Source organism: Sebastes fasciatus, chromosome 12 (genome assembly GCF_043250625.1).
Source record: "Sebastes fasciatus isolate fSebFas1 chromosome 12, fSebFas1.pri, whole genome shotgun sequence".
NCBI lineage: Eukaryota > Metazoa > Chordata > Actinopteri > Perciformes > Sebastidae > Sebastes > Sebastes fasciatus.
The window spans coordinates 22,651,196-22,667,197 of NC_133806.1; the positions used below are offsets into that span (position 1 = coordinate 22,651,196).

The 16,002-nt window shown below is 40.5% G+C and overlaps 1 protein-coding gene across 1 annotated transcript in view; it reads left to right on the forward strand.

Annotated features, from left to right (window-relative positions):
* Window positions 1-16,002, forward strand: part of cdkal1 (CDK5 regulatory subunit associated protein 1-like 1) — a 270,114-nt gene that overhangs the window by 142,876 nt on the left and 111,236 nt on the right. The window contains exon 9 of the mRNA XM_074654216.1: window positions 7,731-7,897. Coding sequence (XP_074510317.1) covers window positions 7,731-7,897 — 167 coding nt within the window. The remainder of the gene's footprint in view (window positions 1-7,730; window positions 7,898-16,002) is intronic.

Here is a 16,002-nt window from a genome sequence, read left to right on the forward strand (position 1 = left end):
AATTGATGCAGTGATAGGCTTCCCCACTAAATATACTATGACGAATGAATCCACCCTACTCATGACACTCAAATGGGCTTTTTAGGCAAGCATTTGTGGTACAGAGATAATTAAAGACAAGACAATTACATAAGACAAAACAATTATAATGGAAAAGACGAACAATAGTGACAGTAAAATACACCAAAGAAGACTATAGATAACATGAAACAAACTGTTTATGTCTTGTGCACCTCTTAAAGGAACAGTGTGTAACATTTCGGGGGATGAATCAGCAGAAATTGAATATAATATTCATAACTATGTTTTCATTAGTGTATAATCACCTGAAACTAAGAATCATGTTTTCATTATCGTAGAATGAGCCCTTCATATCTACATAGGGAGCGGGTCCTCTTCAGAGAGTCCGCCATGTTTCTACAGTAGTCGAGAACGGACAAACCAAACACAGGCTCTAGAGAGAGCCTTTTACGTTACCTGAAGCCCACCGTAGTTCTCCGACACGCTTGCAAAGCTGTGGTAACGTGAGCCGCAGAGTAAAAAAAACGTGGTACCGCCAACTGCCGTTCTGACTTCCGTTGCTCCTAAAGTAGTGTTCTTATGGTAAGGATGGCCTCTGAGCGAGGCGAACAGTGTAAATCAACAACTGCAAAACTTTAAACAAGTGCTAGCTAGCAAAGTCTGATGTCCACTACTGGATACACGCCGTTAATTTCAATGTGTGATGTACATGCACCCTGAAAATCTTTGATTCCGGTGTGCCAGCTGTGTTTTAAACTGATTTTATTCCACTGTCTACCAGGAGAATTGCAACCTGCTGTGCTGATTAACATTTTTCACTAGCAGAATATGAGGTGCATATTTTGTTTAAAGGTAGGCCAATGAATATATTAATACTATATGGATAGAGATCTCTAAGAATAACATCATCAAAGTAAATGTAGAACAAAGTATTTAATAAGTTAAGTCATTGAGTTAAATAGTGAAGATGCTCAAAGGGATCTAAGCTGTTATTGCTCTACATAAGGTCATGCACATTGTGATTGGTTGCAAGGGGGGTAATGTTTCAATAGATTACAGATTATATGCACATAAAGATGATCCTATTACACTGCATTAAATCCTTATTTTTCATGACACAAAGCAACACATAGCTAAGCATGTTGTATACATTAAGCTGCAATGATGCATGAGGGTGTGCATGCTAATATTTTAAGATAGATCCGCTGGGGCAGTAGATACATACATGCATCCAGACTATCAGGCTGTCACATTAAAGTGTACTACAATTCAAATCAACTTTAATTGATCAATATTGAAGCACTGAATCATTTTCAAAACAGTTTAAGGACATCGTTTGAAAGTTACAAAAGTTTATGTCGATAAGCTCGAACCGTTTCCCTCTTTCACGCTCTCTCCTCGCCACGTATGTGCCGTAACATGCTTAGCCATGTGTTGACTTGTGTTATGGAAAATAGGGTTTTAATGCACTTTAATAGGATCATCTAATCTATAATCTGTTAAACATTATAGCCCGTGGCAGCCAATCGAAATGTATGTCATGCCAAAGAGATTAAGATAAATAGGAATACTGAACCCATACGCGTCAGATAGGGATAGAAAGGCACCATGCAATGCGTGTATTCACGTACACAATCCACATACAGGACAGACTTTATAGGCACAAACACACATGCACGGAAACACAGAGTTGTAAACGAGCACTTATGCATAAAAAATAGGAGTGTATTTTTTTGTGGTATACACACATACATGATGGAAGTAGTGCAAATGTGTAAAAACATGGTGGATCTAAAGCCCCTGTCTGTGAAACTGTAAAATGTTGGGGATGCCCCTTGTCAATAATTCACATGAGGGGCGTCGCGTTGGTCACACAAACAGTCTCAGAACAAGCAGCAGCCAGAACAAACACATTAGACATGGCCGAGAGACCAAAATGATCAAATATGTTTACGTTTGTTGCGTACCCTTGTTTACACTAATGTTGATGACGACAATGCTTCTCACCACAAGTGCAATAAAACATGTGCTTGTAAAGGCGGCAATGGGAGTGATTCGGTTAAGGACCCGTTGAGCAAACTGTTTATAAAAATTGCACAGTATTCCACAGATCTCCCACAGCTGTCCCATGTTTTTCATCCACTGCTGGTGACATTACATCATATCACAGCCTCTGGCGTAGTGCCTGCTAGTCTAACAACTTTGCTGGTGAAGCAACAACATTTTATGACAGAGGGTCATAAGGCAATGTAAAAGTGATGAGTGCCAATGAGTGATTAGAAACTGTATTTATGTAATTTAATAATGTATTTTTTTTTGTTTAATTTTGACAAGTCAACCACAACCTATATAAGTTGTGATTGAATGATTTTATTATATGATTTTATTATATTTTTTCCAGTATTTTTTTATGATAAGTATCAACGTAAGTGAGGATATTTCAACCCAGTGAAAGTCAATTATTTTACTATGTCTCGTATCTATAACAGCTTATTGGGAGAAAGAACAGTGATACATATAACATCAGATATAATGATTTCACTGGATATAAAGTCTCATTTCTGATATTTAGTATGACAAAAAACAAGTTGCTATTTTGATTAGCAATATGACTGAAATTTTAATTGAATTTTGTTACATTAATTCCTGCTGGTAATAGTAGTAATTTGGCACTACTGCTTCTATCAATTGAACAAACATCCTGAGTAATATTCAGTCAGCTTGACTGTGTTTATGTAAGCATGGTATATATGTGCTATTGAAGGAATCAGAGCCAGAATGTACCAACTGATAGAAACAAGCATGACATGGAAATGTGTGGTCATGTTGTGCCGCTTGTGTGTCTCATTTATGATTTAAGACCCTTTTACCGTTTCAACAGTGGCTTTTACTAAAGCTCCCAATCACCTGAATCAATTGGTTCTGTCATGCTTCTTCAAAGCCGCCACTTCAAAGCCTCTCATCTCGTTTCTCCTCCCACTCTTCCCATCCTTTCATCCAGAGGCGGAGCAGAGACACAGGGCAATAAGACATTATAGATGTAAACAGTATAATGACATATAGAGGTCTGCAGCAGTATATGCTAGTGTGATTTAAAGCACTGCAGTTTATAAGCATTGTTGACCTGAAAACGATATCAAATTAGTGATGATTGCATCAATACTTAAAAAAAAAATGCCAAAACAGTAGATGGCTTTCACAATTAAACATGTAATGGGGTTGAATTGTTCTGTAGCAACTCCCCACCACTCATTTTATAAATTTGTGTTCATCTTTTAGGCTTAGTAAGTCAGAGAATTAGGTTTTGGAAAGGGGTCTAACTTTTATTCCATCTCCAACATTACCAACTCACTTGGAACTGAGAATGGCTTTAAAAAATTTTGCCTGTGACGGGAGACTTTGGCCAATCTCAGGTCATTTCAGAGAGAGAGCGTTCCTATTGGCTGTTCATTCAACGGAAGCAGCTGTCAATCACTCCCAAACTCCGATTAAACGGTCAAACTAAGCAGCGCTGATCAAATATGAGTCAATATTCTATTATTGTAATGCCTATTTCTTGCGTAAAATGTTTTCAGAAACATCTTGTAGTGTACTGTTTAGCTGTAAAAGGAGAACGTTTGCCCCGGCTGGTGGGCGGTGCATTGTATTTCCTCAACTTATCTTAACATGGCTGCCGGGTCACAAAGCCTACTGCTGCTTTAAGTCATTTTATGTATCCCAGTGTGGTGAGTCTAAAGTGGATTCGTGACATAACCAACATAAACCAAAGCCACCAGTTTTCTTCCATCCCGGTCACTACCGTACATTTTATTCTAGGTAGGAGATATTCTCGTCCTCTTCTCAAATTAATTATTGTTCTTTTCATTTATTTATTTCGTTTTTTTGGACTCTTTGATGGCTTTTTTACTTTTTCTCTTCTTGACTTATGAACACAAACAAGAAAATTAAGAGCACAATGTGGTAACATTGGCATAGCAAAACATATATGAAAGCATACATTGACCTGAATTCATCATGTAGACAGGCAAAGAAACATCTAACAGATCCACCACACTTAAAACTCTGATGTCAGTTCAGGTCAGAGGCCTCACTTTGGAAAACCCATGGACACACACACACACAGATAGCAAACAAGTATTTGGCAGATAATTGGAGTGATGATTGTTTGATATATGTGTATGGCATTTGTCAGACATGCTGATGGTGTTATTCTTGGACAAAGACAAATGCAGCTTAGACATACACACAGCTGTTTCCTCTCGTGCGTGCTCTCTCTCTGTCTTTCCCTCCCTACTCATCTACATTATAACCCCACCTCTGACAGCTCAAACCACAAGCAACGCAGGCCCCACTCTTTTTTCACATTCAACCTTTAATATCTTCCTGTCTTGCCCTGTTTCCATCTGCCGTTTAGTTCACTCCTCCCTGTGCGATGTTTGCACTGCTGTGTCAGAGTTCAGTAACTGTTAATAGCTTTTAGGGAAAGTATCCTGCTCCCCACCCTTGTTTACAACTGCTCTGACATCAAACTACATCATGAGGTGACATGGGAAAAAACGGTTTAGGTGAAGGGTTCGTGCTCTGAACGCACACAGGTCGAAGCAGAGTGGAAACTTGCCGACGTTATTTCAAGGGATACAACTTTTTCATTTTTTGGTTAATAACGGTAACAATAATACATTATTGATTTGTTGAAATTCTTCCTTAAGTTTTCTTTCAAATCAGGGTCAGAGGTCAGGGTAGGCTACAGAACAGCACTTTTTAAACTGGTACAAAATCAGTGTCTTGCTTGCTCAAGGATACTTGCGCAGGGCACATGCTGACTATTTACAAGACCACCTTGAATAAGAAATAAAAAAATCTCTATATTGAAAATATTATGTTTTCACAATATGGTGTTGGCCTCACCATTTGGCGTTCTATGTTTGTTAAGACCTTCATTCTCACAATGTTTTCAAATTTAAAGCACAATATTAAAAGCAAAAGTAATTTGCCATGCATTATTCGATTTACAAATGTCTCTCTGCAGTATAATCCTGTCTGACGATGAGTTCTTTTGTGGTAATCTTCCACCACCGTGACCCCTCTCTTCACAGAGCACATACCAAAACCAGAGGAAGCAGATGTGTAGTGTGTATCAGAGCAGATAGAGAAGGGAGAGCAAGCTAACATTTCCTGATGAAAGGGCCGCCTTCTCTCTCTATCTCTCTCTCTCTCTCTCTCACTCATTCTTTAGCCAACAATAATAACACCATTGGCACACCTAATACAAAAGGGACAGAGCAGCAGGCCACAGGGGCAAATTACTGGGCAGGTTATTGAGTTTATCTGGAGATCTATGTATGACTGCGGCCTTGAATAAACACCTGATACTTTTCCAAAGCATCTCCCCGTTCAAACCATAATTAACACCGGAATCACAAGAGAGGTGTTTAATGGCAGACGGCAAACAAGTTTAATAGCTTGGCAGCATTATGTGCGTGGAATCACAGGAATGTTGTTTTGAAAGGAACCAATTTAGCTCCAAGGCCAATTTAAGGCAGGTCCGGCTCTGTACTAAGCGACCACTTGGCCAGTGTTATTCCGTGGACAGAGCTGTGACGTTGAAAGTGATGCTGCTGGGATGCAGATGATGCAGGCAGGGGTTAGACCTTGGCAGAGGAATTGGTATAATTCAGCCCAAACAAGTTGACATTAGCTGCCCTGGGAATTTACTGTCACCACCCTCCTTCAGGCTAAAAAAGATGAGCAATGTGACTCAGTGGCAAATCAACCATGGTATTAATGCTGCTAAACAGAGACACTCTTTCATTAGGAATCAGTGGTAGCTGATGATAGCTGATGGTAGAGCTTGACCTCTAGTGAAGCTCTTTAAGTGGCCAACGTGTATCTGCCATGTATGTATGTGAAGGGTGCTAAAACAGAGCCTATATTCTGAGAAAAATAAATTCAGTGAGTTAATAAAGAACATGTAATGAACAAGGCTATTACTGCGTATTGGAGCAAGGTGAAATATGCTTTTCTTAAATTACTTACTGAAGCAAATTAACATATTTTCCTGGATGCATTCTTGTTTAGTGTGTGTGTGTTAGCCTTTAGATCTGATCACGTGTGATTGATGGATGTTTTTTGACGGTGCTTTCAGACGTGGCTGGCTCCAGAAATCATTAGTGCATCTTAATGCCAACGATGATGAGCTTTGGAAACTCTTTCACTCCGGACAATTATACTGTCATCATCTTTAATCTATCTGGCCTATGCATGCCTTTAAAACACTGGCTTTACTCTCTCTCTCTATATCTCTCTCTCACACACACACACACACACACACACACAAACACACTCACACACAAACTGTCCAATTAGCCAAACACCATCTTCACTCTCTGAATGACCACATGCATCTTTCTGTCTGTCTCTGCACAGCTAATGATAATGAAGGTTGTGCAGCTTTCTGTGTGCGTCTGTGTGCACTTGAGCTCGTGCCCCCTGCACGTGCAAAACGTATTTTCGTGTGCCTGCATGATATGATATGTCGTAACACATAGCTTAAGCAGACACTCAACCATTTCCAGACCCAGAGCCAAATGACAGTTAGATCATTAAGCTCTAGCAGCGAGCGTTGCTCTAATTTAGCATGAAGCCCGGTAGATCGTCCCCTCTTGCTGTATGTGACCTTCACACTCGTAGAATGCATGTTTAAAGGACGGGGTATTTTTAATACTTGTCAGTGACTGTCATGAGCTGGGTTCTGCCAACGCCTCGGAGCATTTAGGCAACGACAACAAGAGACCCCTAAAGGTAATGAAATGATAATACTTGAGAGAAGCTGTTGTGATTGTGGGGGAGAGATGTCACTTGGGTGGGCCAATGTGGTAAAAAACACTCTAAAATATCCCATATTGATCAATCTATTCTCAGGGATGAGACTGGGAATATGTTTAAAAAAATATTTTATAACATTCAGGTTAAAAAAACAGTGTAAATATGGCTCTATACAAGAAACAAGTTAGGTTTTATTAGAGGTTTTGTTACAAACAATAATCAACAATAGGAGACAAAAGGAGTTCTCTACTTGTATAACACATTCTAGTTTAAAAAACATCTTAAAAATACATAATTCCCCGATGCTTTGACCCAGCGGGGAGTCATCGCAAGCCCGCCGGGCTTGCAATATACTGGCGGAATCCCTGTGTTCAACATAATTGAATATCGTTCTGTATCGTGGACATGTGAGGACCATTATCGTGGCCAATCAGTATCGTGTTTAAAGATAATCTCGTTATATCGCCCATGCCTAGTTGAAAGTATGTGTTGAACTTTCGGTGTGTGTGACTATAGCTGTGGCCCGTGCTGTGATGTTTCTGCAGGGGGTGTTGATTTTTATATAAGCCATGCTTGCGTTTCCGGCCCAATTTAACTACCCAGTTGTTGTTTTTTCCGAACAAATCACTTCTTCTGCTTGCTACCAGAAACATAGAATGCATCTGTAATTAGTTGGATGAGCCATTGCCCATTGATAATACACTGGGACTTTTGTTTTTGGAAACGCATACTGTATGAAAAACCTTAAACTGGTTATCTGTAGCAGCACAATGTGATGAATGCTAGATAGTTGCTCTGCAACGTTAAAATTACTGAAACAAAAAAAAAAACCACTATATTAGTTATATAGCATGTCTAACCCTTGTCTTTGTGTCTCTTTCCAGAGGGAGTGTGTGAGATCTGGTTGACCAGTGAAGACACAGGAGCTTATGGTAGAGACATAGGGACAGACCTGCCCACACTGCTGTGGAGATTAGTGGAGGAGATTCCTGAAGGAGCCATGCTGAGGCTGGGTATGACCAACCCACCGTATATCCTGGAGCACCTAGAGGTATGCACAGTACACGCTCACCCGTGATGATAATAAATCACTGATGAATGAAACTAGAATAGTTGCGCACCCGAGAGTTTTTCTTTTCACTGTTTTGTCCCTGTAGTCTCTTGTACTATCCCTTTCTGTGAAAAAATAATATTGCTTTGCCTAGATTTAATAAACTAAATGCCTTTCTCTTTTGCTTACCAAGCAGTTTAGCTGCAGCGCTCATACTCCATTCATTAGTGCAGTTCATTCTCTTCTCTCCCTAATGAGTCAATTAAGGACCATTGTGTCCTCTTTAGCAACCTCATTTTATCAGTCATTATTGTCTTCCCTAATGGAACAATGGACATTGTTATCCCTTCTCTCTTTCTCTCTCTTTCTCTCTCTTTCTCTCTCTTTCTCTCTCTCTCTCTCTCTCTCTCTCTCTCTCTCTCTCTCTCTCTCTCTCTCTCTCTCTCTCTCTCTCTCTCTCTCTGTTTCTGCATGTCTGTCTCTGTCTGTCAGGCATGCATTTTTTTATCATTTAAATTACATTTTTTTTATTAATTGTTTCTGGAAGTGTTAGGGTGACAACATATTATAACATGTTATCATCATTTTCCACCATAAATGGACAATAGGCATGTCCGGCCTCTGCTTTCAGACAACAAATCAACTTACAGAGGGGAGAGGAAGAGAAAACTGAATGGCAAAGGAGATTTCTATTGAAAAATTGCCTCCATTAGTTCAAATTATTTCAGGGTTTGTCCACGCTCTGTCTGGGCAGATACATTGCACTGAAAGCAGAATGCTTGGAAAATGATGCGTCTCAAAGTGAAGTCCGTCCCTATTCTCTGAACTGTCCCCTTTTTCATCCCACTGGAGTTTGCAATCCTGATTTTACATTGTCTCTGCATCAAATTAATATTTAATGCCAACTTTTTCTCCACGCACTGGAGATTTTTAAGAGCAATAATCCAACTTTTAAGCTGCATACACAATTTTTGTATGCTTGCACATTGGTGTCAATAGGTGTCATATACATCATATACTTGGATATCAACTGACAGAAAGAGAGGAATTTAAATGCTCATGCAAGCGAGAGATGGAGCGTAGACAGGGTGAAACTGAAACTTAACTTTTATTTTGTAAGTATATTATGTAAGTCTGTATAATAGCAATGAAGTGTATGGAACTACACCGCAGAGTGGATTATGTTGTAACAGTGACAACCAGATATTAACCTCTCATACGAATAAGTCCAACATGGGTTGAACTTTTGTCAGAAGACCTCCATCATATGTGTGTCTGTTGAACAACTGTAATAATTGTTAATAATTGTTATGACCTACCTCATCAGTAGTGCTGTGGTTTTGTACATTTGAAGTGGCAACTTAAGAGGATACATGGAGGAGGATAATTACAAGAAAGGAGTGAAATAGGGAGATTTTGGGTTACAGTTAAAGTGGCAGTAGGCAGAATATTATTGACATCATTGGGAAAAAATTACATAATAACCTTTCAGCATATTGTAATTCAAGTGTTCTGAGAGATAACTAGACTTCTGCACCTCACCATGGCTCTGTTTTCAGGCTTTAAAAAATCTATTGGCTATCTATCTACTGTGCTCCGGTCATGTGATCGGAACTTGGCGTTTCTTCAACAGATTTAACAATGGCGGCTGCGTCACAAACTTTCTCATTTTACAGCTAAACCGTGCACTACAAGATAATTCTGAAAACATTTGAGGTGAGAAATAGGCATTAACGTAACATAATATTGATTCATATTTGATCAGACCTGCCTGGTTTGACCGTTTGGTCGGAGTTTGCGAGTGATTGACAGCCGGCTCTCATAGACAGCAGCTGGACAGCAGACCTCAGATCAGCTCTTACTGCTTGTTTTCCTCCGGTCTGTGAAATCTTGCAGATGCCGTTAGGAACACCGGAGGACACAGAGGCACATGATTTTTTATTACTGAAGTTTTGCTTGTATATTAGCATTCCCAGTCTCATTCCTGAGGAAAATGGTTAGGAAAGAATAGAGAGGGGAAATATTAAGAAATGTAGGACATAGAGGGCTGAAATAGGGTGATGGTAACCTAGAAAACTACAATGAAACAAAACTCTTATTAAAAAAAAAAGACCCAGTGAAGTTCACAACAGATGTACTTTTGAATCAAACAATCAGGGAAGATTGGAGATCATAGATGAATGAAATGAGGGCAAAAATGAAAAAAAAAAATGGGGATGACGGCCCGGGGATAGAGATGAGGGCTAAAAAGGAGTGGGAAAGTGCTGTGGGAAGCAGCAATGGAGGTTGTAATTAACCAGGGGTTAATGGAGGTGGCTAATTGTCCCCCACATGTATAGGTAGTCTTTCTGCTTGGCTACATTACAATTAAAAAACCACCCTCCTAATGATAGGGAATAACAATTAACTGATAATTAGAAATATACTAGGACGACACACTAGCTTAGCCTGTGTGTGTGTGTGTATGTTAAGAATCATTTCATATGCTACCGGCCCTTTCATTGTTAATGTCCATGCATTGAATTGAATTATATCTTTTTTTGCTTTAATTCCTCAGTCAATTAACCTACATAAGGAAAGATAAGCGTGCTCTTCTTTAACTTATCATTGTCTTTTGTTGCTCCTGTCCCCCATTTACCCTTTATCATCTCCTCGCTTTTCTCTCCTCCCCAGCCAGCCCCTCTTCACACACACACTCCCCGCCCCCCACACACACTTTCCCACTTTCTTCATTCTAGTCCTACTTATGCACTTCCTATATATTGCCATTGATTGTGAGCCCAACACCTAACAGAGAAACTTGCCAGAAAAAAAAAATCTTTTGAAAGTTTCCTTCTTACTCCTCCTTGAGTCTCAATTCTTCCTCTTTGATTTAGCCTTTTCTCCCTCTGATCCTTGTTTTTTACGCCCATTTCTTTCTTTCCTGTAATTTTTCATATTCATCTTGTCACTGTTTTAATTTATTCATCTTCCCTCCACCTTTAAACTCCACTCATGGTGGTGGCAATCACAGCAATAACAACGGTGTGATGATGATTAAGGCCACATCTCTGAAGTAGATTTGCCCTTCATCTTAAGTAAAGGCCAAATTATATCCCGCCGTCTTTTCTTTCGGAGAACACCAGCGCTTATATAACAGCATCACACTGAATGGCTGTGATTGAAGCTGAAAAGGCCAAGTAACCTCTCCACTTCCCACTGAAAGATCACCACTCTCTCACACATACTCACTGTCTCCCTCTGTCACACAAAAACACACCATTTCTTCTTATGTGCAGCCTGTTTTTTTTTTCTTCCTGACAGCCTTATAGCACCATTTGCTGATTGGAGCAGTTAAAGGCCCAATCGCTTCTCATGGGCCACTTGTCTCTGACATTTTAGTTGATTGTGCTGTCAGTGGACATTTTTACTTGAGTAGTTGCAAGTAAAGATGTCTCTTAACAATGTTACTTTTGGTTTTCCATTTTTTTTTTCTCTTCAGACTTTTTTATATGTAAACTATCCATATATCTGTGTGCCTGTCCATCCGTCCATCCACCTGCCAGTAAATATCTAAGCTGCTGTAAAAAACTGCAACAGTAGGTCTTATATACACATATAAGGTGTGTGTGTATGCAGATACCTGTGCATGTGCTTGTGCGAGCCTGTGTGTGTGTGTGATTGAATCTAGCATGCTAGCAGACTCAGTAAATGAGGTGTGAAAGTAGCCTCCTCGTACGCAGCAATCAGTCAGGCTGGGATGAATGAAATAGCAGTTGTCCATTAACCATCCTCCACAGAGCTCATTTCAGTTGGACTAGAGATACATCAGATATGCCGTTCACACTCTCTCCACAGTTACTGTAGCTCTGTGAAACAGTGGTTTGATACTGTAGTGCTGCCTGCAAGCGAAAGAGTGATTTGACGTAACGTTTTGCTCAGCGTTATTCATTCGAAACACTTAATTCCAAAATGGGATCTTATGAATGCAGTCAGAGAAAACTAAAATCTATCCTAGGTTCATGTTAGTTGGTTTTCATCCAGCTGCAAAGACAATGTTGAGCAAACTTAAAATGTAAATTTTGCTAAATCACAAATGTGATTTACAGTTTTGCATCTCCTGTGATACAATTGATTTCCTCTCCGTCTTAAAAAATGCCTCCATTTCATATAAAAATGAATAAATAAAATAATAACAATAATAAAGAACAGGTCAAATTAGTTGTTTTATTTGTGACGGATGTTTTTAACCTTGTGGAATCTTAAACATACATAAAAGTGAATATTTTATGGCTTTTGTGACATGGAACTGAACAGAATCGTAATTATTTCCACATTTTACGTGGTTGTTTTTAGCTTTTCATTTCATGCTTTTCATTTAGTCATTTACTTTGCAGAGACAGTGAGAGATGTGTGACTGTTCTCAGTTCGATGGAGCCTCACCGGGCCTCGGGAAGGTTGACAAACTACCAAATACCCGTAACGATGATGATATTATTCATACCCAGGACACAACCGTTCACACACATGAATACACACACACACACACACACACACATGAAACTCTCACCTTCACACTCAGATGTGCACACAAGCACAGCTGTATGGGCACACGCTTAGACACACCCTCTCAGACCATTTTCTTTTTAATGAAGCCTTTGGGAGCCTCTTCACATTAGAGGCGTAATGTAGCATTGTGTGAGGGACCCGGCACCAAATGAATGCTCGTACTAAAGCTGTTCTGATGTTCCTCTAAATTATGAGTCCTGACGTACTGCGGTGAATTATATTTTCTGATTTATCGTGGTGAATTATGAGTTCTGAAAGATGGGGATTTAAATACTGGCTGCCTATTTAAAAGAGATCTTTATTGTGCCTTTTGTTGTGACAAAATAAATTAAGACAGCAATAATGGCAATGGAGTAAACTGAATTATCTGCAATCTGTTAATGTAATCCCCAGCTGCAAGACACATTTATTCATATAGTGGTTTCATGCATTTTGGTTTTGGTGTATTTTTGGTTGGCTTGTTTCACTATTTAAGTCACTGAAAACAAACTTTGACACATAATGAGGAAACAATATGAAAAACGCCACAATGCTTGAAAACAAGCAAGTAAACAACTATTTGCTATGTAAACATATAGATAAATAATCTACCTGAGCAGAGAATGAAGTCACTCTCCCCCTGTGTGTGTTTTAATCCTAGCTTCTCCGTGCTTTTGTTACATAGCCGGGCTTTTAGTGCATGTTCGTGCATGTGAACGTGCCCCACTGGATAGCTCACAGTCGCACTGCACTCATACAGTGGTTAACCACACGATGTCATCATTGTGGAAGCGTAGCACCCACCCTCCGGTTCCCGCTCAGGTAAACACTATTGCCTTTAGCGCTGTTAGCTCCGTTAGCTGTGAGCCGCCGGCTCAGCTGTTGCCATGTTGAGAGCTGTGCGGAGGCAATAGAAATGCTCCCAGTCTTGCATTTGGCACCTTTAATAGTATAGTACAGTATAAAGATTTTCTTTCTAGCTCACAACAGTCAGATGATACACAAAGCACAATACAGTGTGACATTCAAATGCTACACATGCACTTAATTTCCCTTTTTACTGCGCGATACATAGATTCCATCTGCACTGTGTGAGGTACCGCAGGCTCGGCATACCCTCCAGGGAAAATCAAGTGCAGCCTGAAGTGTTTGAAATGTTTAATACCGTTGGGAGCTCAGTTTCTCTATCTGCTGCTGAACACAGTTCCCACCGACTGTGTGTTTGTGTGTGCCAGACAGTGCACACACATAGGGACCTGACTTATTATCCTGGGAACGGCTTGTAGAATCATTTTCTCTACAGACTCCCCTGGGTGAACCCTGCTAATACTCTGTTATGTGTGGGTTTGTGTACATGTCTGTGAGTGTGTGCGAAAGCAGTTAGGTGCTACTTTTTCTGGGTTTGCTTCAGAACGTTCACTTGAACCAGACTGTAACCCTTTCTGTCTACGTGTTGGCACTCTGGGGAATCCATCTGTGCTTCTGTGTGTTGTTATAATGCAATCACTAGTGTGTCCTTATTCCATACAATATATGAATACTTTAATGTATGCACCATATACTAATATTGACAGTTCACCTCTTTAGCATTTAGTGTAAGATTTTATTTCTCTTTAAGCTAATGGGAATTGATGCATGCCATGAAGCTGCAACTTCAGAACGTTATCACTAAGGCTGTCAATGTTAACACGATAATAAAGTGTTAAAGGTCACCTATTATGCAAAATGCACTTTTCCATGTCTTTTAAACATCAATATCTGTCCCCAGTGTGTCTACAAGTCACCATAGTATCATAAAAGACCATCCTCTCTCTTTTTCTCCTGCTCCGTTTGTCCGGAAATGGGTGTCGAAACAACGCTGCGCAGCTTTTCTTTTCTTCTGACGTCATTTGAGAATTAGCCATATAAGGGTTTCCTGGTCGAACCAGAGCAGAACCTTCAGTAGCTGACCCCGCCCCACAGCGCGTCACTGTCTCTCCTCCTCAACCGAACTTGAGCAAAGTAGCTCCTACTGTTAGTCTGCAAGAACCAGCAGAACAGGCTTCATGTACTCCCATCATCTAAATATAACATGTTCTTTCACAAAGGCTTTATGTAATTACACTGTTTAAACAGATGATATTTATATATTATATATATTTGATGTCATGCATGTAGCAGAGTACAGGTAGTAAATAGTGACTTGTAAGCAACACAACACATTTCTGTTTCACAGTCAAACTTTATTTGAGTAGACAGATGACAATATTAATTATTCACAGCATTTGTAATCATCTCACCTGTTAGTTAGTTATGTTAACATGGTACAGGAGAAAGTCTTCAGCTCTGGTAAACTATGGTAAGCTAAGCTCCGGTGGTCTGTAGTCATGGTAACACAGAGGCAGCTACTATTGTAAATAATATACCATTACTCTGATCTTCCATACATTTATCTTTTAGCAGAAATAATGAACTGACTACTGTTTCACATCTTCTATTTTCCACCCTGATGGTCGCTGTGTTTACACACCGTGTCATAGCGGTAGCATGTAGCTAACCCGTTAGCATGTAGCTACATGCTAACGGGTTAGCTCTGTATCTCCCATCTGCTCACAGCTGTCTGCTCTCAGCTGTCTGCTCTCAGCTGTCTGCTCTCAGCTATCTGCTCTCAGCTGTCTGCTCTCAGCTGTCTGCTCTCAGCTGTCTGCTCTCAGCTATCTGCTCTCAGCTGTCTGCTCTCAGCTGTCTGCTCTCAGCTGTCTGCTCTCAGCTGTCTGCTCTCAGCTGTCTGCTCTCAGCTATCTGCTCTCAGCTGTCTGCTCTCAGCTGTCTGCTCTCAGCTGTCTGCTCTCAGCTATCTGCTCTCAGCTGTCTGCTCTCAGCTGTCTGCTCTCAGCTGTCTGCTCTCAGCTATCTGCTCTCAGCTGTCTGCTCTCAGCTGTCTGCTCTCAGCTGTCTGCTCTCAGCTGTCTGCTCTCAGCTGTCTGCTCTCAGCTGTCTGCTCTCAGCTGTCTGCTCTCAGCTATCTGCTCTCAGCTGTCTGCTCTCAGCTGTCTGCTCTCAGCTATCTGCTCTCAGCTGTCTGCTCTCAGCTGTCTGCTCTCAGCTGTCTGCTCTCCTCTGGGATGATTCTGTCGGTCATTTCTCACAGATGGATCTGTAAAGACAGACGTAAAACAGAGTGTATGTTTACGGTTTACAGAGTTGATGCATGAGGTAAACACTGAGCTAACTAACAGAGATATAAATAGTATTATTTACCTGAGAGAAACCGTCAGGAAAACCTGGAATCTGGACCGCAGATGTTCATCATGTGTCGCCGATTTCTGATCAGATTCCTCCGGTAACGTGCGCTGGGTGAAGTTTCTGGTTTATAAACTTTAAAGTGGTTTACAAACTTTATTCTAGCTCCTCTCTCTCCAGAGCTTCTCCGGGAGGGAGGGGGAGGGTGACGCTGTTGTTGAGGACGTTTGATTGACAGAAAACGCTGACCAATCAGAGCAGAGTGGGAGGAGACAGGCTGTGAATCAGGGGTTTTCAGACAGAGGCTGAATTAGGCTCTGAGGCAGGCAGACTCAGGCTGCAGTATGAGAAGAATA